We start from the raw sequence: 24,992 nt of genomic DNA, 5'->3' as shown, positions 1-24,992 counted from the left end.
GAAAGGATAACCTTAATTAGGATAAATAACCAGGCCACAAATTGCAACTGAGACCTGGTGGAATAATAAAACCTATAAATTTGTGCTTTAGACCTTCTTATGAAGCTATAAATAATTTGGATTAGAATAAGAGATGATGTGACGTAAATAGCAAACAACTGTTTTCTTTTTTTTTTCTTTCCTTCTCTGTCTTTCTCTAATTATAATAATAAAAGGGAATGTTAATGCACATCTTGGAGATTTTCAATTAGAAATTTTAATTTGGAGTAGAAATGGCAAACAACTGTTTTTTTTTCTCTCTGTCTTTCAACTATAAAAACAAAAGGGAAGGTTAACATATACTTTGGTGATTATTAATTAGAAATGTCAATTTTTTTTCTTTTTTCTTTAGATTGTCTTAGATTTTAAATGATCATTTCGTTAACACATATTAATAGATTGTTGTTCAGAGATTGTTGCTTTTTGCGTTTGTGGAGAGAAGAGGAGAGAAAAATGTAAATAACCCTTAGTTAACTATAATAATAACAAAGATAGGTTAGAGAGAGGAAATATAAGATGTCCTACTAATTGACTTTATTTATTTATTTATTTTTTAGAACATGTTATAAGGATATAGAGATATGGCATATTGACTGGAACTGGGGGAAGGGGAAAAAATGCCAACAGGTGGCTGTGTTTTTGAAATCTTAACTAAATGGAAACTGATATGGTGATAGTAAAATATATAAATTTTTAACATGTACAATTTAGACTGAATGGAATATATGTGATTGTGGACAGAACGCACGAAATGTACTTGTGACCAATGGATATGCTTTCTGCAAGACGTAATGACAGATGATGGGTTTTTTTGTATGTGTGTTTTTGTTTGTAATAAGACTAATAAAATTTTTATTAAAAAAAAGAATAAACATGATTTGGACAACAATAGATCTAATTGTTAAAACACAAAAGGTTGATATAGAAACAAGTATATGGGCAGACCACAATCAAATAATAATAACATGAAAAGGTCAGAGAAAAAGAAATACATATTGGTGTTGTCCTGAGTCGTGAAAGCTGAAAAACCACTCCATTCTGTGAGCTGAGCTTTCCCTCAGGAGTTGGACCAAAGCATTTCTCAGAATTGGCAAAAGAACTCAATTTATGCCTATAAAATGTTTATTGGCAAAAGAACTCAATTTATGGCTATAAAATGTTAGTTTTCACCCAGAGCTCGGATTCCCCCAAGAAACACATGATGTTGTCCTGTCGGGAAAGCTAAAACACCACTCCATTCTGTGACCTGAGCTTTCCCTCAGGAGTTAGACTAAAGCAGAATTGGCAAAAGAACTCAATTCAGCCATAAAATGTTAGTTTTGACCCAGAGCTCAGATTACTACAAGAAACACATATTGGTGTTGTCCTGAGTCGGGAAAGCTGAAAAACCATTCCATTCTGTGATCTGAGCTTTCTCTGAGAAGTTAGACCAAAGCGTATCTCAGAATTGGCAAAAGAACTCAATTCAGCCAGAAAATGTTATTTTTGACCCAGAGCTCAGATTCAAACAAGACACACATACTGGTGTGGTCCTGAGGGAGGGAAAGTTGAAAAACCACTCCATTCGGTGATCTGAGGTTTCCCCGAGGAGTTAGACCAAAGCGTATCTCAGAATCGGCAAAATCTTTTGAAATGGACTTTCATGCTGACAGATGCATTGTGAAGTTGGTAGAATGGCAGCCATGATATCAAGCATATAAGCATGTATTTTATTATCAAATGGGAAACCTGTATAAAGGCAATTCAGAGAAGTTTGACTTTTATTTTCTTTGCACATTACATAGCTAAATTTGATTAATAACAAAATCCAAAAACCACATTTTGGCTTCATGTGATATGTGAAAGTAGCCACTATCTGCCTTTCTGTAGCTCAACAAACATACCATCACCATCAATTTTAGAAACATCTTGAATTGATTCAGAGTCAAAGACTTTCACAGAGAGCCATAGAACCTCTCTAGTTCTCTTTCAGTACTGGCTTTGTTCAAATGTAATGCATATCTCTATTTTCTGAAGATAAAGAGCTGTAGCCTGAAATTGCCAATTTAATAATTAAATCACCTCTTTTTATCTATTTCATAATGACAGTTGTGCTCGTTTTCTTTAGTGGTTTGTTTTAAGCAGTGTGTCATCCTTCCAATTAATGAACTCACAGCAGTCAAGTTTGCTCAGGTACAAGAAACCCTTTATTGAGTACATCATGTCGGCATTTAGAAAGGTGAAGCTAGGTCTAAATAGTCCTACACTCAGGGATAATTAAAAGAATAAGATTCTCTCCCCCTGTGTCTTTTAGGTCATATAGGCCAATCAAGTCAGCCATGGGTTCCTACTCTGCTCCGACAGATGTCCGTTGACGTGACCTTGGTTCATAGGCTGGCTGGTAGATGTTTTGACTAGCAGCTGAGGCAATACATTCCTAACTTTCCCCATCCCTCCCTCCATGAATGGCAACCAAGAAATGAAACAGGAATAAGCATGAGAGACAATGGCTTCAGCTGAAGTTGTTTTGCAGGTTGACACAGTGAGGGCTAGTGGACTGTCTGGTCTACTTGAATTCTGCTGTTTCTGGGAAGAAGACTTAGTTATTTAGTGAACTCTTATAAAATAAAACTATAGGACAGATCATACACTGGAGCAAGTGGAATCGGAACTCAAATAATCTTTTAATATATTTGTGTAAGTTTTCTACAAAATACAAGTTATTTATATAGTTGCTCTTTTCTACAAATTCTACTAAAATTAATCATTCTAACTGAATAAAGTAGACCAGTAAAGCTGCATAAGAAATATCTTGTGTTCATTCAAAATATGGTTTGTAATAGCTATATAATACATTAAAAAGCACCTCTGATTCTATATTTCACATTCATAACAGATTTAAAGTTATTACATATGTACCTCTAACAACATAGGTGCACTAGCTTCTCATATAAAGGTAAAAACTTTTTAAAAAAGTAAATATTTTCCATATGACAATTCTCTTTTTTCTAATTAGAACTGCATCTCTAGCTTAATAATAACTAGATGTTATGCAAAAATGCAACAGGTAGTGATGGAATCCTACTGGTTTAACAACCGGTTCAGTGATCACACGCTTCACATGAGGAGTTTTGAGAAAACTTGCTTTCCACATTACTACTGGGGACGAAAACAGCTGTGGCGCGGCAATCCACTCCACCACACTACTCAGCTGAGAAGATATAGGTCAGTAAAGTGCAGAGGCGGGCGAGCAGGCCCACTTGATCATGGGAGCAAACCAGTTCACTCCCAGCTGATCGTCGGAGTTACCAATTCAGGTGAACTGGTCCGAACCAGTAGAATCCCACCCCTGGCAACAGGCAATTATTTTTCCTAAAGTGATGAGAAAAATTCCTATTCATTTCTCCTTATCGTTACTATCAAAAGATAAAGACAATTCCTAACATATAGCCAAATTCACATATACATATCCTTCATTTATTAGCTATAGTAACTAAGAATTGCTTGTGTATGTGAGCAGACTATCACAAAATGAGTTTTCCTATTTCCTGATATTAAACAATACAAATTACTCATCCATTCAGTCAAGAGTTGTCAAGTGCAGAAGATCATGTGATCTGTTATAAAATACTTTGGCACCAAACACATACTTGTCCTCACAAACACAATACAGAAAATTTGCAGTTACTAAGAATAGTCAAAGGGCTGTTAACTGAGGCATAATACCTGGGGTCCAATTAAAAAAACCAACTACCCATAATAGCCACTCACTCTCAAGATTATTCCATATTACCGGTTTCTAAATACTGCTTTTGTACAGACATTTGTCCCTGATACTTTCTGTGATGAATGAATGGCTTCCTTCTAATGCTTTTATTTTAAGATCTGCTGCTGGTACAAAATGGCATATACTATACAGTATTTCATGTAGTTAATTAGTGGGGCTGCAGGCAGAAGCAACCATTTTAAGCCTTTTAAACTGAACTTGCACCTACTACAGTAGTGGAGATGAGGTCTTGTGATACAATCCACTGGGAAGTTTTTCTGCACAAATGCTATGGAAGTACCAGTGGTACTACTTACTTTGCATAATTCAATTTCATCCGTACAAGAGAATATTTTAGTGGCTGCTCAACTATTATTTTTCTCTTTATTAGTGAGTTGATATAATGAAACATTTAGATTCCATCTGAGGTTCCATTCACAGAAGGCTCAGACAATGTCATCTTTAGTAGATTTGTGTCACATAGTGATGGTACCAAGCAAATGCTATTCTGCCATTTCACTGGATCTGGGATTAGTAAATAAATGACATATTCTTCTAGAATCCAATGGCAACATGTTGACTAGAATTAAAAGGCAGAAGGCATGTTGACAGATGCCAGAATAATAGAAATAGTAATGATTCTTTTACTGCTATGCAAGATACAGCTGTAAAGGAAAAGATTGCTACTGGGAAAAACTGAAAGGTGAGAATTCCATATATGTCATATGAAGGGTTTCATTAGTCAGTAGACTAGACACTCAATTCTTACAACTGTCCATATATTTTAGCCTCAGACTCCTAATCATCTTTATTGCTCTTCTTTGTACTCTTTCCAAAGTCTCTACATCTTTTTTGTCATATGGAGACCAAAACTGGATGCAGTATTCTAAGTGTGGTGTTACTAAGTCTTTATAAAGCGATACTAATACTATTATATCAAGAAAATAAAATAAATGAAATGGAAATGGGCTGGTCATAGCAAGATGAACTGATGGCAGGTGGACAAAAGAAGTCATAGAATGGATCTCACTTATAAAAAGCATCCACAAAAGAGACTTAAAACAAGATGGATTGATGACATCATCAAGTATTGCAGGCCCAATTGGCAAAAGAAAACTCATGACTGCATAGGTTAGATACATGCAGAAGAGGCCATCATTCTGCAGTGGATAGACAATGGTTAAAATGAGGATGATGACTATTACTTCATATAATCTTGATTCTATCCTCCTGTTAATGCAACCTAGGATTGTGTTGGCTTTTTTGGCTGCTACCACATACTACTGGCTCATATTGTCCAGTAGTTACTGCCATTTAGCCAGGTTTCACCTAATCTGTGCCTCTACATTTGTGGGTTTTTTTGCCTAGGTGTAAAACCTAACCTTTTTAATCACTGGATTTCATTTTGTTACCATAGATAGGGCCCAGTGTTCAAGTCTGTTGAGATCCATCTGGATCTTGAGGCTATCTTCTGAGATATTGGCTATTCCTGTGAGTTTAGTGTCATCTGCATCATTAAACTGGCAAGAATAGTCAAGGTAGAAGGTAGATTCAAGATCCATCTGGATCTTGATAGAGCCCACTGGGCTCAGTGTTCCAAGTATATTTAGCAAAATGAAATTCGATGGTAAGAAAAGTAAAGTTTTACACTTACTCAAGAAAAACCAAATGTACAAGCACAAATTAGATAAAACCTGGGTCAATAGCAGTAACTGTTAGAGAGATCTTGGCATCCTAGTAGGCAATCACTTAAATATAACATATATTCAAGTATAACCCTCCAATATTTTTCTCTCAATTCTGTTATCATTTGCTTTTGTCTCTTTCCTGTCTCCAGTGCAACTTCACTTTGATTTAAAATTTAAATAGCAGTTGTCTGTTGGATAGCAGTAATTTTGGCACAGCATTAAGAATCAAAATGTTACATGATAGCCACCAACTAATTGGTGGGGGGAGGACTGGGGAATAGAAAACCAGCCCTAAGTATGCATTTAGGATGGATGCAGGGGTCTCAAACTGGATTTCTTTGAGGGCTGGATCTGCATTGTAGTTCCCCTCTGTGGGACGGGGGGGGGGGAGCAGAGGGGAGACAGAATGGATGACTCCTGCAGCACCCTGGTGGCCAAAATGGGGCACAAGGAAGAGGGCACATAGCCCTCTCCACCCCATTTTTGGCCTGAACAGTCTCCTGCAGCACTTTACTGGCAAAACGGGATGCAGGGGCCCCGTGTGCACCCGCCTGTGCACCCTCCATGGCTTCCTGCAGCACTCTGCTGGCAAAAAACAGGTTGTATGGAGGCCCTAAATGGGGCATGGGAGATGCACATGGCCCTTTTTGGCCAGCAGAGGCACCACAGGCCGGCCTTTGATATTTCCAAGCTGGCCCCACGGGCTCGATTTAAGCACCCCATGGACCAGATCCAGCCCATGGGCCTTGAGTTTGATAGCCCTGAACTAAAGAGACATTGGACAAAATTAGAGAATGAAGATATTTTTAATATCAGATTCAATCACATTTAGAACAAAGTTATAACTAGATGCAGCCATAGAATGGAATCTGAAGCAGTGAGAGATGATCCAAAGTTGCCTTTTAGAACACTAGAATTTATTCCTAATTTTGTTTGATTGGGTCCTCCGAGAGGTAGGAGGAGAACCACCTCCCGAATGATGAATGTATGTTGCTTATTACTTTTATTATATGTGTCTATGTCATTGTTGTATTTCCCCCCCCTGATTTTATGTGAGCCGCCCTGAGTCCCCTCAGGGAAAAGGGCGGCCTACAAATGTTAATAAAATCTAAAAATCTAAATCTAAATCCTCCCAATCTAAACCTAACTTAAATTTAGATTCTCAGTCTGCAGTGTTCTATTCTCAGTCTCCTTGCTGTGGAACAGCTGTCCGGAACAAGGTTTATGAAATAGAGATAAACGTTTAAGTAATGACCCTCCTTCTCTTTCCAATAGCAGTATAAATATTTAGTTGAGCAAATTCTCAATATATTTCACCCCATCTACATCTCATTCTGAAAGAAACAGAATGTTTTTCTCACACAAGCCAATGGTAACTTTATAGAATATGTAATGAGCTATGAGAGGAGATGGAGAGCAACAGGAATTTGGCAGAGAAAGTTGAAATAGACTGCAGAAGAGCATAAGCTGAAGAGAGAAAGGGCCAAGGAGAGGGAGAGATTGCTGATTGAGTGCTACTGATTGCCACTGTGTTGGTGACTAAAGCTAATTGGCAACTGTGAGCAGTGCTTATTGCTGACCCTTGTTGAGGCAGCTTCAGAAGACATATAAGGAAACCATTTTGTTATGTTATGCATTTGATGAGTGAGTAAATACGAGGAGCAAACAGGCTCTCGTATTTACAGTTTAATAAAAAAATCTTTCCTTTTTTCCCCAATGCTGATCAGATTTTATAGAAAATGTTGCATCCTGCTCTGAGCACTATGTCTTAGGAAAGACAGTCATACTGACAAACTAGAGCAAGTCTAGAAGAGTTGATAATCAGGTGATTAGGGACCTGGCGGAAAAGTTTACAAGAAATAGCTGAAAGTGCCTGATATATTTCACTAGGAGAAGATTAAACAGACATGGTAGCTGTTCATATATCTGAAGAATCATTGTTATGCAGAACCCTTTCAAAGTTGTTCCAGAATACAGATCTATGGTAAATAAAGTTGGATCCTAACAGTGAATAGAGCAAATGGCCTCAGGAAATAGTAAATTCTTCTTAATTGAAGTGTTTAAACAGACACGGGGATACCAGGGATGCTGTAGTAGTGGACACCTATACTGAAGAAGAATGGACTAGATGGTCTGTAAGGATCCTTACTTTCTATGATTCTATAGTTTCAGTGTCTCCTCCTCTTCAAGTAAGTGCATAAGATATACAAGTGGTGAGTTCAATTTATGGTTATTATCCGCTAATTTTGCAGAGAAACAATCAAACCTTATAAAGAATAGACTATATGTGCAGCAAATTATATTAATTATCTTCTAGCAATTTTCTGTAGACAAGCTGGCTTTAAACTGGGTGGGAAGTCACTGAGAAAACAAGTATTTTGTATGTGTATTTTAAGGCGGGTTTTGGTTAGGACTTATATAAGGAGTCCAAGGTTAAAATAACCCAGAAGCAGGTGCACAGGAGGATCAAGTATTTTGTATGTGTATTTTAAGGCGGGTTTTGGTTAGGACTTATATAAGGAGTCCAAGGTTAAAATAAGCCAGAAGCAGGTGCACAGGAGGATCTAAGTACTAACATCTCAAAGATGACCTATTGATATGAAAGGTCCCTGTGCTAGTGAAACATCCTTTGAGACAGGAATTGTGTGTGAAAAGGTAAATCTGGAATGGGTTTCCAGTATAATCTCAGTTCCTCTTTGTTCTTCTCATTTCTACAGCTTCCTGATCACTGAGAATCAAGTGTGTTCTGAGATTGGCCCTTTGCTCGTTTACAGGATGGTCCTCGAGGTTCATCAGAGCGGCCGAGGCGGCGTGCTGGCAGGCCAGCCATCTGGCGGCAATTCTCCTCTAGAAACAGGCGAGAGAAAGAAAGAGCTAATCATTTGACACATGCAGCTTCATTTGCAAGAATCATTTTATGGATCCATAGCATTAAAATCATGACTAAATATGAATTGGGGGAGGGGGCACCCAGTTCAATTTCCAATTATTACTACATATATTTTAAGAATAGTTTTCAATCTGTGAGTTTCACAGGCACTTGTCCCAAAGTCTGTGATAGTTCATTTCCATAAACGTCTGCCAGGTTTTAGGGAAAGCAAATAGAAATATATTATTTTAAACATTTTTTCTATATGTGTTTTAAGCATCCTTAATTTTGCTTTCTTGTCATAAGGAATACCACAATATTCAGAGCAGTTTGAAAATCTAATGTTTTTCTTTGCTGATCACTGTTCCATTTCAATTATTTTTATATTTGTTTAGGAGTATAGTACACTTCAAATACACTTAGGATCACTGTGATGCAACAGTGTATTATCTAATAATCACCTAAACAAATTCTGGGTCTCTCCCCCCTCCCCCAAGCTTCCTGTGTCTATTCTGCACATTTAGCATTTCTGCATCTTCTCCCATTTGTTAGCAGGCTTCTTAAATTGTTGACTGACAATTGAATGTTACTAGAACCATATGAGATGCAGTGGCTTAGTGGCTAAGACGCTGAGCTTCTTGATCAGAAAGGTCAGCAGTTTGGCGGTTTGAATCCCTAGCACCGCATAACGGAGTGAGCTCCCATTACTTGTCCCAACTTATGCCAGCCTAGCAGTTCGAAAGCATGTAAAAATGCAAGTAGAAAAATAGGGACCACTTTGATAGGAAGGTAACAGCAATCTGTGCTCCTTCAGCATTTAGTCATGCCAGCCACATGACCACGGAGACATCTTCAGACAGCGCTGGCTCTTCGGCTTTGAAACAGAGATGAGCACCGCCCCCTAGAGTCAGGAATGACTAACATATATGTGCGAGGGAAACCTCTACCTTTACTTTTACTTTTACCCAGAACTATATAGCCATACAGCTGTGATACGAATGACTTTTCGTAATCATTTCTGTCTATGCATTTTTCTAATATCGGAATTTTTTTATAAAAAATATCCTTTTTTGTTATGTCACTTACCTTGCATGAATTCATCTTCTTTGCAAACAATACGAGAGCAGATCTCCTTGTTTATTACGTATATCCGACGGACACTGCCACCAGCAGCGCAGAGGACAAAAAGGACAGACAACAGAAAAAAAAAATCCCTGAGAATCAAGCATTTAAATAGCAAACTATTATGGATACCTGCTGTAATTGCTAATTGCTCACCGAGGGAGATCAGAAGCGGAAGGCAGCAATGGTGGGGGAAGGCAGACATGAAACAATGACGGGCAAAGGCAGGTTAGCAATGGCAGTTGAGCAGGTGAGATGAGGAATGAAGGGACTGGACTGGGTGGGAGGGAAGAGGTGGGGCCAGCCAGTGGTGCAATTTGCTGGTTCTCCAAACTGCGCAAAATTGTAACAACTGGTTCGCCCGAACTGGTCCAAATTAGCTCAATCCCCACCCCTGGATGGAATGGCATGATGGGATCGTGGTGACTGAGCTTTTCTTACTGCATCCCTCCTCTCTTGCACTGATGCCAACCAGATTTAGCTAGGATCCTTTTGAACATGGGTTAGGTCTGTTCAAGAAACAAGTTCCACATCAACTGGAGCTAAATAACAGCCATGTGGCATTTGTGGGGTGATGGGGAGTGTTCAGTGAAGTGGCAGAGAGCTAGTTTGCTTTTTCCTTTTTCAAAGTCATGTCTCTAAGCTGATATGTTCTGAGACACAAAGGGGGAAGAGTCTAGTGCAGGGGTATCAAACTGAATTTCTTCGAGGGCTGGATCAGCATTGTAGTTCTCTGTGGGCTGGGGAGGGAGCAGAGGGGATACGGGATGGACGCCTCCTACAGCAACCTGCTGGCCAAAATGGGGCATGGGGGGCTACATGTGGCCCCTTCCATCCCATTTTCAGCCTTAACGGCCTCCTGCAGCACTTGACTGGCCAAAACAGGGCATTGGGGCCCATGCATGGACCCCCCATGCCTTGTTTTCACCCTCCATGGCCTCCTGAAGCACTCTGCCAGCCAAAAACGGGCTGCACAGAGGCCCCCACATGGCCCATTTTTGTCCTTCATGGCCTCCTGTAACACTGCTGGCCAAAAACAGGCCAAGCAGTGGCGTCCCGAGGCCCCTACATGGCCCATTTTTGGCCTCCCTGGCTTTCTGTAACACTCTGCTGGCCAAAAATGGGCCAGAGGAACTTGACCACGATAGGTAACTGTTCTGAGGTGGCAGAAGGCTCTTATGCATTCTTTAGCCTTCCCTACTCCCTAGGAATTTACCAACCCTCCTCCAATTTCTGTTTGGCAAACTGTGAGCCGAAATGAGGAGCAGGCAACAATGAAACTGAGAGTCAGTTTTGACACTTGCTCACTGCTCACATAAATGGAGTGCACACATATGCACTTATTTGGCTGGCAGAGTGTTGCAGGAGGCTGAAAATGGGCCATTGGGGGGCCGCATGTGAGCCATGGGGGGGGGGAAGAGGCACCACAGTCCAGTCCTTTGATATTTCCAGGCTGACCCCATGGGACAGATGTAAATACCCCACGGGCCAGATCTGGCCTGCAGGCCTTGAGTTTTACACCTCTGGTCTAGTAGAATAGCTGGACTCATCTACTGCAATAACAAGAATGGACCTGAAGGATAGTGCATGGATACCAGAGAGGAGGGGTATGCATTCATCAGATTCAGTGATCAGTGACAGCTAGGCCAGGGGTCCCCAAACCCTGGGCCATGACCCACTACTAGGTCTTGAGATGTATGGAACTAGGCTGCAGAAGTGGCAGGCAAGCTCACTTGCACAAGTAGTTGGCAAGTGCATACGTGTGCACTCCATTTGTGTGAGCAGTGAGCATGTGTCAAAGCTGAGTTTCATCATTGCCTGCACCTTATTTAGGCTCACAGTTTGCCAAACAGATCTGGGAGGAGGGTTGGTAAATTCCTAGGGAGCAGGAGGGCTAAAGAATGCATGAGAGCCTTCTGCCACCTCAGAACAGTTACCTACCAAGGTCAAGTTCCAAGAACAGAACAGAATCCTGTATCCACATCCTTAAGCAAGGAAAGCAGCCAGTACATCCAAGACTTCCACAGCCTAACTAGCCACTTGAGCATATGCGATTTCCTACTTCCAAGAAGGGCTGAACCAAGAGCTGTACCAAAATTGCATACCCTGACCCAAAGTCAGAAGATATAAAAAACATGCTGAATAAAGATATAGGAATGTCAGAATTAATAGAGCAACGCAAAAACAGAAAAATAATAAATCTCCAGGTTCCGACGGGTTACCATCAGAACTATATAGAGAACTACAAGATACTCTAGGACAAACACTAATTGAGGTATTTAATGCGGTATTAAGAGAAACAAAGACACCAACTTCATGGACGGAGGCAAACATTGCGCTGATTCCAAAGGAGAATACTGATTTGACATTAATTAAAAATGACAGGCCCATATCATTGCTAAATTCAGATTATAAAATATTCATGGAAGTAATGGCCGAAAGATTAAAGAGGTTCCTTAATGAATTTATTGATGTTGACCAAAATGGTTTCTTACCAAAAAGACAAATAAGAAATAATATGAGGACAATATTGGATGTATTGGAATATTATGAAGTGTATAGCGAAGTACAAGTGGCATTTATATTTTTAGATTCACAAAAGGCTTTTGGTAACGTCAATTGGGATTTTATGTTGAGAATTATATGGAATTCGTTGAAAATTTTATAAATATGTTCAAAGCCATATATTCCAAACAAGAGGCCAGAGTTATGGTGAATGGGGAAGTAATGCAAAGTTTCAAAATCCAAAAAGCTATGAGGCCCGTTATCGCCATTACTGTTTATATTAACCCTAGAAGTATTAATGAGAATGATTTGAAAAGACAAATTAAGGGACTGGAGATAAAGAAGGAAGTTTATAGATTGCAAACCTTTGCAGATGATCTTGTATTTATTATAGAAGAGCCATTACAATCTGGCTTGAGGCTTATGGAAATACTGGGAGAATATGAAGAAGTAGCTGGATTGAGAGCAAACAAGGAAAAAACCCAAATGATAGTTAAAAACATGTCAAAAACACAGAAAGACGATTTGACAGAGAATAAACAACCAGATAGCAAAGAAAGTGAAATACTTAGGAATACAGCTAATGGCAAGATGTATAACAATAAAAGAAGATAACTATAATAGACTAATTGACCAAATTAAGATGGATTTGGAGAGGTGGAAAAAATTGCAGCTCATGGAGAGAATTGCAACAATAAAAATTAATATCTTACCAAAAATACTCTTTTTATTCCAAAACATACCCATAAGATTAGAGAAGGATTTTTTTTGAAAATTTGAACAAAACAATATCTAAATTCATCTGGTAAGGGAAGAGACCTAGAATTAAATTAAAACTATTACAAGAATCCAAAGAAAGAGGAGGGTTTAGCTTGCCTGATTGGAAAGATATTATTAAGCTGTTGCACTCACATGGGTGAGAGAATGTTAAGCTTAAAGAATAGGAGGCTACTAACTTTGGAAGGGTATGATAGGCAAATAGGATGGCATGCTTTCTTGTGGGATGGTAGACACAGGGCTCATCAGTACTTCCAGAGGCACCTGGTTAGACGAGCTCTTCTCGAGGTTTGGATAGAAGTAAAACAACAGAATTATATGGAAATCCTGTCTTGGCTCTCTACGTTGGAGATGTTGGTACACTCAAACTTTATTAAAGAACTACAAGAAGAAGGAGTAGAATTGGAATGGTGGGCATATCTGCAAACTCAATCACGCTACATGAATGATAGAAAGGAATTGGGTATCAAGAAATAATTAACAATGCTAGATAAAATTTTATTAGGAATGGATGAAAAGGTGATAAAGAAAATTTACCAATATCTATTGGAATATAGAATGGTGGAAGAACAAGTGAAGGAAACTATGGTAACATGGGCCAAGAACTTTGGTTATAACATTGGACTGGACAAATAGCAAGATCTATGGGAGAGAAATAGAAACGTAACCCTAGCCACTTCATATAAAGAAAACTTGGACAAAATGTTTTATAGGTGGCATCTTCCTCCCACAAGGTTAGCGAAAATGAATAAGAATCAATCTCCACAGTATTGGAAATATAACTTGGCTTTAGGACCTTTTTATCATATGTGGTGGCTATGTACAAAAGCCAAGGATTTTTGGCATCAGATAAAAGACATGGTTGGAAGAGATGTTAGACCAAAAGATAGATTTAAAACCAGAACTATTCCTATTAGGAATAATAAAAGAAAAATATAGTAAAGGAGTGACATATTTAATGCTGCATGTGATAACCGCAGCAAGATCAGTATATGTACAAAATTGGAAAAACAGAGATGCCCCCACCGAAGAAGAGGTAATAAAGAAAATTTTGATCTGTGCAGAAATGGACAGACTGACACTAAAAATCAAAAATAGAGACGAGACAGAATATTATGAAATTTGGAACAAAATGAATCAATGGTTGGAAATGAGTAAAATGAGTCAGAACAGAACATTTTGAGGATTGTAAAATTGGAACTGGATAAATATATAAAGGAGGATAAGGGATGTGTTAATAAGATTAATGTAGCTATATACGATAAGTAAAAACTGTATTTGTTGTTATGTTAAAATATGTATGAAAATGACCAAGCCAGAAAGGTTGCTTATGTCCAATGTTTTTAATGTTTATTCAATAAAATTATTAAAAAGACTGTATACCCTGAGGGGTGCTGCACAATCTACAAGTGTGGTTCCAAGTGGCCAGTGAAGTGGAGATCAACCTGATGGAGTTTCGACAGCATGCCACACTGGAGAGTTGACCCTGTAGAACACCCAAATGATGGCTGGGTCCCCCCACCTTGAGCTGGTACAAGGAAAAGTAGTGAATGCAAAGAAAAGCCACTAATTGACAAGAGTTAGGGAGAGTGCAGAGAATTGGCCACATAGCTGCAGTTGGAAAAGTGAAAGCAGAAATCATGAATATACTAAGAGGAAACAATGGGTTAGAGCCACTGATTCCACCAGATTATCGTGACCTGAGGTTTTTAGTGAAAAGAAATCCAATGTGCTCTTACCTCACCAACCCACTGACACTGATAAAAATCATGCCAGAAATCAAACTACCCAAGCCAAAAATGTACTTTATGGACCCCAGAGAGATGGATGAGCTCTAAGCGTTCATTGACAAGAATTTGGTGAGGGTGTTCATCTAGCCAATTAAATAATAATGACGGCCACAGTGCTTTTCAAAGAAAATTAAAAAAAGTTCTTTAGGTGGTGCGTAGATTACAGGGGGCTAGACTGCATATGTGTAGAAAACATGTACACCCTCCCCTGATGAGGGATATGCTGGGCTATTTGGCAAGAGGAAAAATCACACCGAACTAGACTTGAGATTGTATTTGAGATGTACTACCAAGTGAAGATTAAGGAAGGTGATGAATGGAAAACAGTGTTCATTTGTTCCCCAGGCTGCTACCAGTATGAGTAATGCTATTCAGACTGCAAGGGACTCCTGCCGTGTTCATGCAACTAAGAAACAAGGACCTGTATAAGCACCTGTACACAGGTGTCTTGGTGTATTTAGATGATATATTAATATACATTGAGACCCATGAAGAACACATGAAGCTGGTCATGGCAGTACTAAAAAAAACTGCAGAAATCTCAACTTTATATGAAATTGTCTAAATGTGAGTTTCATAAGACCTACCTGGACTGTCTGGGGTACTGTGTCTCCAATGAGAGAATTGAGATGGATTCCCAACAAGGTGAAAACAAAAATGGAAAAAAATACAAAAATCTGCTTAAAAAATGGAATGAGAGCCCCCTCGAATTAGGAGGCAGTTACAGAATTTCCTGGACTTTGCAAACTTTTACCGCCAATTCATTCTCACATTTGCCCAGATAGCTCTACCAATTACCAATTTTCTGAAAACCAGAGGGGGTGGGGTGGGACAAAACCCAGCCAACCCTTGAATTGGTCCCTTGACTGCCAAGACACTTTTGAAAAGTTGAAGTGCCTGTTCTTGGCGGAGCCGGTCCTGAAACACCCCAACCCAGACAACCCATTCATAATACGTTGATGCCAGTGATGTAACAATGGGGGCAGTCCTACTCCAAAAGAATGTCAAGGGGGAATTACAACCTTGTGCCTATATGTCTCTCAAGCTGTCTGATACTGAAAGGTGCTCGGCTATCTGGGAAAAGGAGGCTTTCACAGTTTGATGGGCTCTCCTAATATGGAGACAGTTCCTGCAAGACCACATTTGAGATCTGAATGGATCATAAGAATCTAGAAGCACTGAAGACCACCACCCCTCCAGAAACTATCCCCTAAGCAAGTGATGGGCTCAACACTTTAACCTAGGAGTGTCAAACTTGATCCCATTGGGAGATGTATCAAGATTTTGTTTACCCTTGGGGGTCAGGGTGGGCATGGCCTGTGTCAGGCCTGGAAGCCATCTTTTTCTTCGGATCTTCAGGGCTGCCACACTTAGTGCTCCAGGATCAGCTGATCTCAGCAATATCAGAGAGTGGGGCTTTCTGCCGCCGATGTGAAGCCAGTCGCTAGTGGGTGTACCAGTGCAGTTCAACCAACTCAGCATGGGCAGCATCGTGCAACCTCCTAATACCAGCCCACCCAGCTGGGTTTTGGCTCAGCCCACATTCACCTTTCTGGACCAGGGGACCACTGAGTGGCACTGAGTCAGGCATCAGCCACTTGGCATGAAATGGATTGTGCCCTAGCCTTCCCTGTCAGGCCCAGTCTATCAGGATGACAGCTCCTGCTGGAATTGAAATGGCGCAGCAGCAAGGCCCATTAGGCTAATCCAGTCCAGTGTAACAAGGACCAACATTGGGACTGCCAAGACCCAACACCCCTCCTCAGCCGCTGTTCCTCCGATTTCTTCCCTCTGTCCAGATCCCCCCTATCTGGGCCTTCTATCCTGGCCAGGAGTGGGTTCAATACCAATGGACACCAGCTCCAGTCCCACCACAGGCACCCGCCCTGCAGCTGGTACTGGTCTTGCAACCAGTTCCATCAGCCGATCCTGCTCCACGGTTTAGAGTGACATTCAACAGGACCCCAGGAAAGCTGGCCTACTTCTTCAATTGTGTTTGGTCACACATTAATGGGGACCAATATGAGACCGATCGGGACATGATTTTGACAATGAAGGGGAGGCAGTGAAATGGATAGCTGAACTACACAATGAAGGGGCCCCAGAGCTAGAAGATGCAGATTAGTTCATCCAACTTCTCTGAGGCCAGTTAGAGGACACAGCCTACCAGCTAGAAGCTGAAACCCAGATCAGTGTTGAAGCAAGCAGGCCAGCCCCCGAAGGACTTAGTGTGGGAATTTTGATAGCTGGCTAGAAAACTGAGAGACTGACCTGAATGCCTTCTCGTCTACCACTTCAAAGAGGCCCTGGACCCAGACCTCAGACAAGTGTGTGGCATCAGGAGCATTATGAAGCATATAAAAGCCTGATACAACACAGCAGTGGCCATGAAATCTTGAAATCCATCACCATCGAAAGCTGACTTCAGAGAAACCAGCAAAAAAAAAAACCTCTGGGCTGTCAAACCCTGGTCAAGCTAACTGACGTGCCACCACCCACACCATCTGGGATGATCAAGTTTTACTGATGTGGTCAACATTGGCACAGGGCATCAGAGTGCCTGGCCCCTGCCCCAGTCCCTCAGGTCCAGACCCCCTCTGTACCTCAGGGTGAAAGACCTCGAGGAAGCCACCAGACAAAGGGAGAATCATCAATCAGGCTGTCAAGGTTCCTCTCCTTCCAACTGGGAATGAGGAAACTCCAGCCAGAGAATCCCCTCCGGGGTCTGTCGAAATGAGCAGTGGCGATGATGACCCGATGGTAAATGAAGCCATCCACCCCATTTGTTTTGCTCATTTTTGCCCCCAGGAGCAGTCTACAAGGCCATGCATGCCGTTTTTGGGGGCAAAAAATGGGCCCATTTTTGTGAAACATTGGCCTTTTTTGCTCATTTTTGCTAAACTGTATGTCCCTGCCAGCTTGAGATTGGAAGTCTTACAGCACAGCTGTCAGGCCTGCAGCCATCTTTTCTTTTGGATCTCAGGCCTGCCACACTTTCTATTATTCTACTATGCATTTTCTATTGTGGGAAAATGGGAGGGGGGAGTTGTAAGAAATTTCATACTACGTAGCCATAACAAAATTATTTTTAGAAAGCCAAGGTCATCCTTTGTCTCTGCACCTGGACAGTGGAAGCTGCCAGCGTGTCAGGGGAAGATTGGACCATGTGATGGACTTGTGGGTGTAGGGCAGGATCTTGAACCTTCAACTGGGTGGCAAAACCTGGAAGCTTTCAGATTTGGGTTTTCCCAGATGTGCCAACATGGCTCTCTTAATAAATTGGAACTTTGAGGAATCCTTTGCCTCTGACTCTGATTTACTTTTGGATGCTATTTGGAACCCTGACATTAACCCAAATCTCCCTTAAAATACTTCACCAGCTTCCCAAAATTTCGGGGTGCTGTCCAGGGTCCTGAGCCCCAGCGTCGACCCGAACCCGGGTGGCATAAAGACTCAGGGAAGATGGAGGAAGAGAAGAAGCCCACGGAGGAAGCAGTAGATGATGGAGCATCTATTTATGTCGAGACCATTTACTCGCCTTCATGGTGGAAGCTGCAGAGGCTGCTGCAAAGGTCACGGAGAGGGCACACCAGTTGGGAGCCAGACGCAAAGAGCTGGCTCCTGGGCAAATCTCACAACTGGACCTGACTCTGCAAGGCAAAGCTGCGGGATTCACCTCCCCTAAGGAGTTGCTGTTGGAACCACAGATGGATGCTGGATTGGCCTCGATCCACAAGTGGAGGAGACCAAAGCAACACCAGCCATGCACTCCGAAGATTAGGTATTCCCACCACTGCCACACAGTCAGTTGTTGGCCAGCCTTCCATATCAATTTGGACAGCTTAATGTGAGTGGAGCCACCCCTTGCCTTAGCTCCGAGGTACCCAAATGAACACCTTCCCAGGTCGAGATTCTGCAATGCACTGGAGTGGGGATTCATGCTTCTTCCATACAGCAAAAAGCAGGTCATCTCACAACCTCACCGCTGGAATGAAACCAATGGCAGCCTCCTTACACCCCGGGACACAGATGGCCCAGCACCCAGGCTGGGGAGGTCAATCTAGCCAGCCACTGGCAAGCAAGCAACAAAGCTATTGGGGGATTCCAACCCCTAGCTAGCCACTGATGTTTGGGTTGCAGCCAACGAGTCAAGTCCCACCGGGATAAGCTTAGTACCTGGGCCAAGGATAGGTACAATATCAGTGGACGCCAGCTCCCCTTCAGTAGATGGCACCGATGCAAACATTTGGGGTGTTTTAACTTCAAGTAGTGACCCCTCAAGTGATGACCCTCAACTGCAACTACGGGGAGCCCCAAGCTGCAATGCCCCAGCAGAGTCCTGCCCAACAACAGCTGCCAGAAGTAGCACTGCAAGGAGGCCCCAGCCCCAAGCACCTGCCCAACCGCCAGCACAAATCCAGGTGCCAGCCCCACCGGCTCCCACGCATCTCCAATTTCAAATGACATTTGATGGGACCATTGGAAAGCTAGCCTATTTCCTAAATTGAGACTGGGCACATTGACCAATATGGAGATCAATATCCTTCCAACTGAGATCTGGTTTTGACCATAAGAGAAGGGATGAATGAGGGGAGGCTTCCGAATGGGTGGCAGAGCTCCACAATGAGGAAGTTCCTGAATTAGAAGACGCCGATGGATTAGTTCAACTAATGCAGATCTGATTTAATAATGTGGCCCAACACGTGGAAGCAGAAGAGCAAATCCAAGAGTTGAGGCAGGCCGTCTGTCCCATGAAGGAATTAGTTTGAAGTTTAGAAGGCCGGCTGGAAAGTTACAGGACTGGCCAGAGCGACTCCTTGTGCATATGTTCAAAGATCCCTTGATCCCAAACTGAGAAAGGCATGTGGCATCTGAGGGGTGCTGGAGTGCAGCCAGAATTGGTACACCACTGCAGTTATTCTGGACAACTGAAAGTCCACCCCATCAAAGGCCTACCACCAAAAAGCCTGCCAGAAGACCTCTGGGCCGCCGATCCCAAAGGAAGCAAGCAATAAAATGGACCAATAAAATGCTACAGGTGTGGTCAACATGAGCACAGAGCATCGGAATGCTTGGCCCCGGCCCCAGTCCCACAAGCATGCATCCCAGCCACCACTGGAACAAAGAAGGCCCCACAAAAACTACCCAAAAAGAGTCATCTCACCCAGCAAATGGAAGAAGCCTCTCCCCAGCTTGAGGAGATGGAGACTTTGCTAGATGGTGAAACTCCTCCAGGCTCAGAGGAGGAAAACAACAGTGAAGACGAACCGATGGTAAGTGCAGCCATCTGCTCCTTTGCCATCAAAGCCAAACTTACAATACCCAAGACAGGGGTAGGTTGAGGCAGTTGTTGACATGGGCTGCTCCCAGTACTTAATTAGCATGTCCATCGTAGAGCAGCTGGGCATATGCACAAGACCCTTAGCCCATCCCATCCATTTTGAGCAAGTTGACGGGATGTTAATTGGAAGAACCCCAGCCAAGCTAATCACCGAGTGGGTGAGGTTGCAGATAGGGTGCCATCATGAACTTCTCAGATTCATCATAGTGCCAAAAATGAATGAATCAATCATCTTGGGGCTTGCATTGCTGGACAAATGGGCACCCACCATAAAGTTGGAGTATTGCCACTGAAAGTTAACCCTAGGCATTGGACTGATACCCCCTCCCCCCCTGTGAAGCCAGAAGGCCAGCCGGGGAGCATCAGGCCCCTTAAGACAGACAATCCAGACCCTGCCACCCCGTATTAGATGCTAAACTTCAAGGCAGTTGAACATGATTTTCCACTCATCACCCCTCCCCCCAAATTTGTATGTGGTAATACGCCTCTCTTAAATCCAGTTTGGTCCTTCATGAGGGGGAGGGAGAGGATACTGGGGCTTGGAAGGGGTTTTTAGTGAGAAAGATTGTAATTATCACCACCCCTCATTGACTGCACAATAGAGTTCACGCTCAGGGCAAAACTACCGAAGCCTAAGATGTACTCCATGACCCCAAAGGAAACGGCAGAATTAAGGAAATACATTGATGCCAATTTGGAGCAAGGCTTTATCCAACCAGCCAGTTCTAAACTAGCTGCCCCTGTTCTTTTCAAAGATGGGGAGGGGATGAGACTGTGCATTGACCTCCGGGGCATTAACACTGTTTGCATAGAAAACACCTCCCCCTTCCCCTTCATGAAGGACTTGCTGAACCATTTCGCCAAGGGCAAGGTGTTCACCAAACTGGATTTAAGAGAGGTGTATTACCGCATAAAATTAGGGAGGGGGATGAGTGGAAAATCACGTTCATCTGTCCCCTTGGTAGTTTCCAGTTCAAAGTCATGCCGTTTGGCTTACAAGGGGCCCCTGCAGTTTTCATCCAATTAATCAATGAGGTGTTGCAAAGCAAGTGAATGAACCTTCAGCCTGCTGGCTGGCTTCTTTGTTCCCCCTTGCTCCCGAGACAGCCTTCTGGAATGGCAGCAGCAGCACATGTGGCTGCAAGAGGAAGAGAGGCTGGGTGAGACCCATATGCTTTCCAGCTCCCCTCATCCCAGAAGCATTAAACTTGCACTCTCCCCTCTCTGCTAGCAGCTGCCCCCTTCTCCCTCTCCCTCCTCATTGTCAGGAGATCCTGTGTGAAAAAGGGGGTGGCCGCTAGCAGAGAGTGGTTGGCATGTCAAAGCTGACTCGGCTTCATTATTGCCTGCACCTGATTTCAGCTCATAGTTTGCAAAACAGAAATGGGAGGGGGTTGGTAAATGCATAGGGTGGGGGAGGGCTAAGAGATGCACAAGAGCCTTCTGCTGCCTGAGAACAGTTACCCACCAAGGTCAAGTCCTGAGAACTGTTCAAATGACACAGACTGTTTTCCCAAAACAAAAGAACTGCGTTTAATTAGTGTGGAAATCAAGGAGAAAGCTGTCAGGCCTGCAGCCATATTTCTCTTGGATCTTTGGCCTGCCACACTTTCTATTATTCTACTATGCCTTTTTCTATTGTGGGAAAATGGGAGGGGGGATTGTACAGAGTTAGATGCTATGTAGCCAAAACAAAATTTCTTCTAGAAATCCAGTTCTGGTCAGGTGCAGAGGTGCAGAGACAAAGGAGACCTTCCTTTGTCTCTGCACCTCTGCACCTGACCGGAACTGGATTGGTGGAACTGCCAGAATGGCAGTGGGAGATTGGGCCATGTGATGGGTTTGTGGGTGTGGGACAAGATCTTACATTTTCAACTAGGTGGGGAAAACCTGGAAGCTTTCAGATTTGGGTGTTTCCAGATGTGCCAACAGGGCTCTCTTAATAAATTAGAACTTTGAACAATACTTTGCATTGGACTGATTTACTTTTGGATGCTATTTGGAACCATGACAGAAGTGATCCCAGATGAAGTGCATTGCGAAGATGTGTTGGTGGAGCAAACCATAGAATTCCTGAGGGGCACTTTTGACAATCTCAAGTTACATGCGGCTTTAACCTGAATGGCACTGCCAGCCACTAAACCAGTGCAGGTCCTGGCTCACAATGGCACACCCATGCTCACCAACCCAGCTGTAACAGTACCTGCTCCATTGGCACTAGCACCAGCTCCAGCTCAGCAGTCCAACCAGCTGACCAACTGACTACAGGACATGCTGATAGAATGCTTCCAGATGGGCTGAAATATGATGTCTACAACATCTGTACTGCCTGAGGCGCCTCTTGCACCATTCATGGCTCATATATCTTGGCCGAAGATGTTGAGATTGACTTAGCCTGATCACGAAATCAACCCAACCATGGGTGGTGGAGATCTGTCCTCACTGAAAAGAAGGAAGCCCCAAAGCCATCAGCAGAGCCCATGCCAATGCTCCACTGGCTGCTTTAAGTGCGGAAAGAAAAGCACCAAGCTGCTGACTGTTGAGCTGCATGCCCAGTCCAAAAAGCAACCTCAGGGCCTGCCAAGAGGTCAGTGAAACTGGCGCAAGAGCCAAGGAAACGGCCCTGAAGAGAGTGGAAGTAGTTGTGTTCACTCCATTACCTTTTGGTGTGAGAACACTGTCTACTCTGACCTGAGAAACACTGAGGAGTGAAACAGACACAAGTAACAATCCCTTGTAAGTCACCCTGTGAACCTGATGACCATCCCCATAGAATTGGCAGTACACTCCTCAAGGCATAAGGGACGCCTAGTTGCCTTTTTGGACTGGGGTTGCACTAGATGCTTGATCAAGCCTGCATTAGTCAAAAAGTTATGCTTGCAGTTCAGTGAACCCAAAGTGTGGGTGACCTTTTGCCAATTGGATGGATCAGTAATGTGTGTGTGTGGGAATGTTTGTTACTGAACCCATGGAGATGAGAATGGGGGCCCACACAGAAACCCTGAGGTTTATCGTGGCACCAGGCATGGAGCAGCCCCTAGTACTGGGTCTAGCATGGCTCTTAAAATAGAATCCTTATGTGAACTGGAGAAGGAGGTGGTTGTTAAAGATCAGGTGGAAAATGTCTGGGCTGAACCCAAGCAGATGCTATCAGCACCACTGGGAGAGAAAGCAAAGAAAGAGATGGGGGCAGCCACACAAGAATGTTCTAAGGGTGAGCCCAGAATACCCAAGGAGTACTGGGACTTACAGGACATTTTTAGCAGAAGGGACTCAGATGCACACACACACCCTCATTGCCTCATGGACTATTCCATAGAAATCCTATCAGGAACTAAGCTTCCCAAGGTCTGTGTTCAATGACCCCAAGAGAGCTCAAGGAGCTCTGGTTATTCATAGACAATAACTTAAAGCATGGGTTCATACAACCAGCCAGACTCTGGTGCTTTTCAGGGGAAAGAAAGATGAGACCCTATTGCAAGCTTAACACAGATTGTGTGGAAAACAACAAAGGACATGTTGGCCCAGCTGGCCAAGGGGAAGATTTTTACTAAACTGGACTTATGAGATGTGTATAAGGAGGGGGATGAGTGGAAAAATGCTTTCAATTGCCCCCTAGGGTGTTTTCAATTTTGAGTACTCCTTTGGACTACAGGGTGCCCTGGCCATCTTTATACAGCTGATTCCCAGTACAAGGAAACAACTTGAAAGCTTCCTGGGATTTGCCTACTTTTACTGTTAAATTTATCCTATCATTTACACAAATAGCAGTGCCCATCACTAATCTCTTAAAAATCAAAGGTGAAGGGAAACTCAAAACTAGCCAAAGTGGTTTATGGAATGTCAGGCAGTGTTTGAAAAACTCACTTCTTCATGGTGGAGGCAGTCTTAAAGCACCCTGATCTGAACATTCTTTTGTTATTCAGGCAGATGCTAGCTAGTGGTAGGAGCCATGCTGCTACAAAAGAATGAGCAGCCATGTGCATACACCTTCAAAAATTCACTGAGACCAAATGCAATGTGGGAGAAGATGTACATAGTGTGCTGGGCACTCCTCACCTGAAGGAACTTCCTAGAAGGACATAAGGCCCCCTTCAAGGTATGGATGGACCAGAGGTGGGTTTCTTCCAGTTCGCCCCAAATCAGGCAAACTGGCAGTGGTGGTGGTGGGAGGCTCCGCCCACCAATCCAGAAGCTTCTGCATATGCGCAAAAGTGTCACACGCACACATGAGCGAACCAGTAGTAAAATAAATTGAAACCCACCACTGGGATGGACCACAAAAAAATGGAGGCCCTAAAAAACCCCAGGAGGTTGTTCTCCAAGCAAGTTCACTGGATTCAGTATTTCAACTAGTTCAATTTTACATTGCGATATCTGCCCAGGGGGAAGAACATTCTAGCCAATGCTCTTACTGGACTACTGCAATACAATAGCTCTAAACCTGAAATTATCAGACCAGTTATCCCATCTTGAGAGCTGGCAGCCCATCACCACTCAAACTCAAAGGAAACCTATACCCCACATAGCAGAGGATCTGTGCAGTGCACTAAAAGTAGCACTAGAGAAAGATAAGTGGTTCCAAGCCCATCAAATGAATGCATGCTATGGGGCAGCTTAGCCTGGTTAGGAGCCAAACTCTGTGTCCCAGAGAGTAAATGCATAGTAGTTCTCTAAAAAAGTCACAACTCAAAATTGGCTAGGCGCTTTGGCTTTGTAAAAACCCTACACCTTGTGAAATATCAGTTTTGGTGGCTATCACTAAAAAGGAATAGAGAGCTACCTAGCGAGCTGCTCCATCTGTGCTCCACAAAAAGGCACCAAGGGAAAACGCTAGAACTCCTCCAGCTGGTGGCAGAGCCTAAAGAGCCATGGAAAGAAATTTCCGTAGACTTTATAGTGAAGTTACTGGAAAGTTTGGGGAACACTGTGATTTGGATGATAGCTGAGTTTTTCTCTAAATAGATACATTTTATACTATGCTAAAAAAAATCCTCTCAGCATGCACCTTTCCTAAATTATTAATTCAATGCATATACATGCTCCATCGGGTGCCAGAGACAATCATACCAGATTGCAGCATTTAATTCATATCATACCATATCCTTTTGGCTAT

General features: G+C 42.7%; 1 protein-coding gene across 1 annotated transcript in view; it reads right to left on the bottom strand.

Moving 5' to 3' along the window:
* Positions 1–7,638: 7,638 nt before the first annotated feature.
* MFAP5 (microfibril associated protein 5) overlaps positions 7,639–24,992 on the bottom strand; it is a 40,259-nt gene continuing 22,905 nt past the window's right edge. The window contains exons 7-8 of the mRNA XM_087716582.1: positions 9,428–9,501; positions 7,639–8,319 (exon numbers count right to left, since the gene is read on the bottom strand). Coding sequence (XP_087572708.1) covers positions 8,198–8,319; positions 9,428–9,501 — 196 coding nt within the window. The 3' untranslated portion in view covers positions 7,639–8,197. The remainder of the gene's footprint in view (positions 8,320–9,427; positions 9,502–24,992) is intronic.

This window comes from Thamnophis sirtalis, unplaced genomic scaffold (genome assembly GCF_051295495.1).
Source record: "Thamnophis sirtalis isolate CommonGarterSnake01/CBP01778 unplaced genomic scaffold, rThaSir2_p1.2 scaffold_5, whole genome shotgun sequence".
Taxonomy (NCBI): domain Eukaryota; kingdom Metazoa; phylum Chordata; class Lepidosauria; order Squamata; family Natricidae; genus Thamnophis; species Thamnophis sirtalis.
This window is presented reverse-complemented; position numbering and strand designations above follow the sequence as displayed.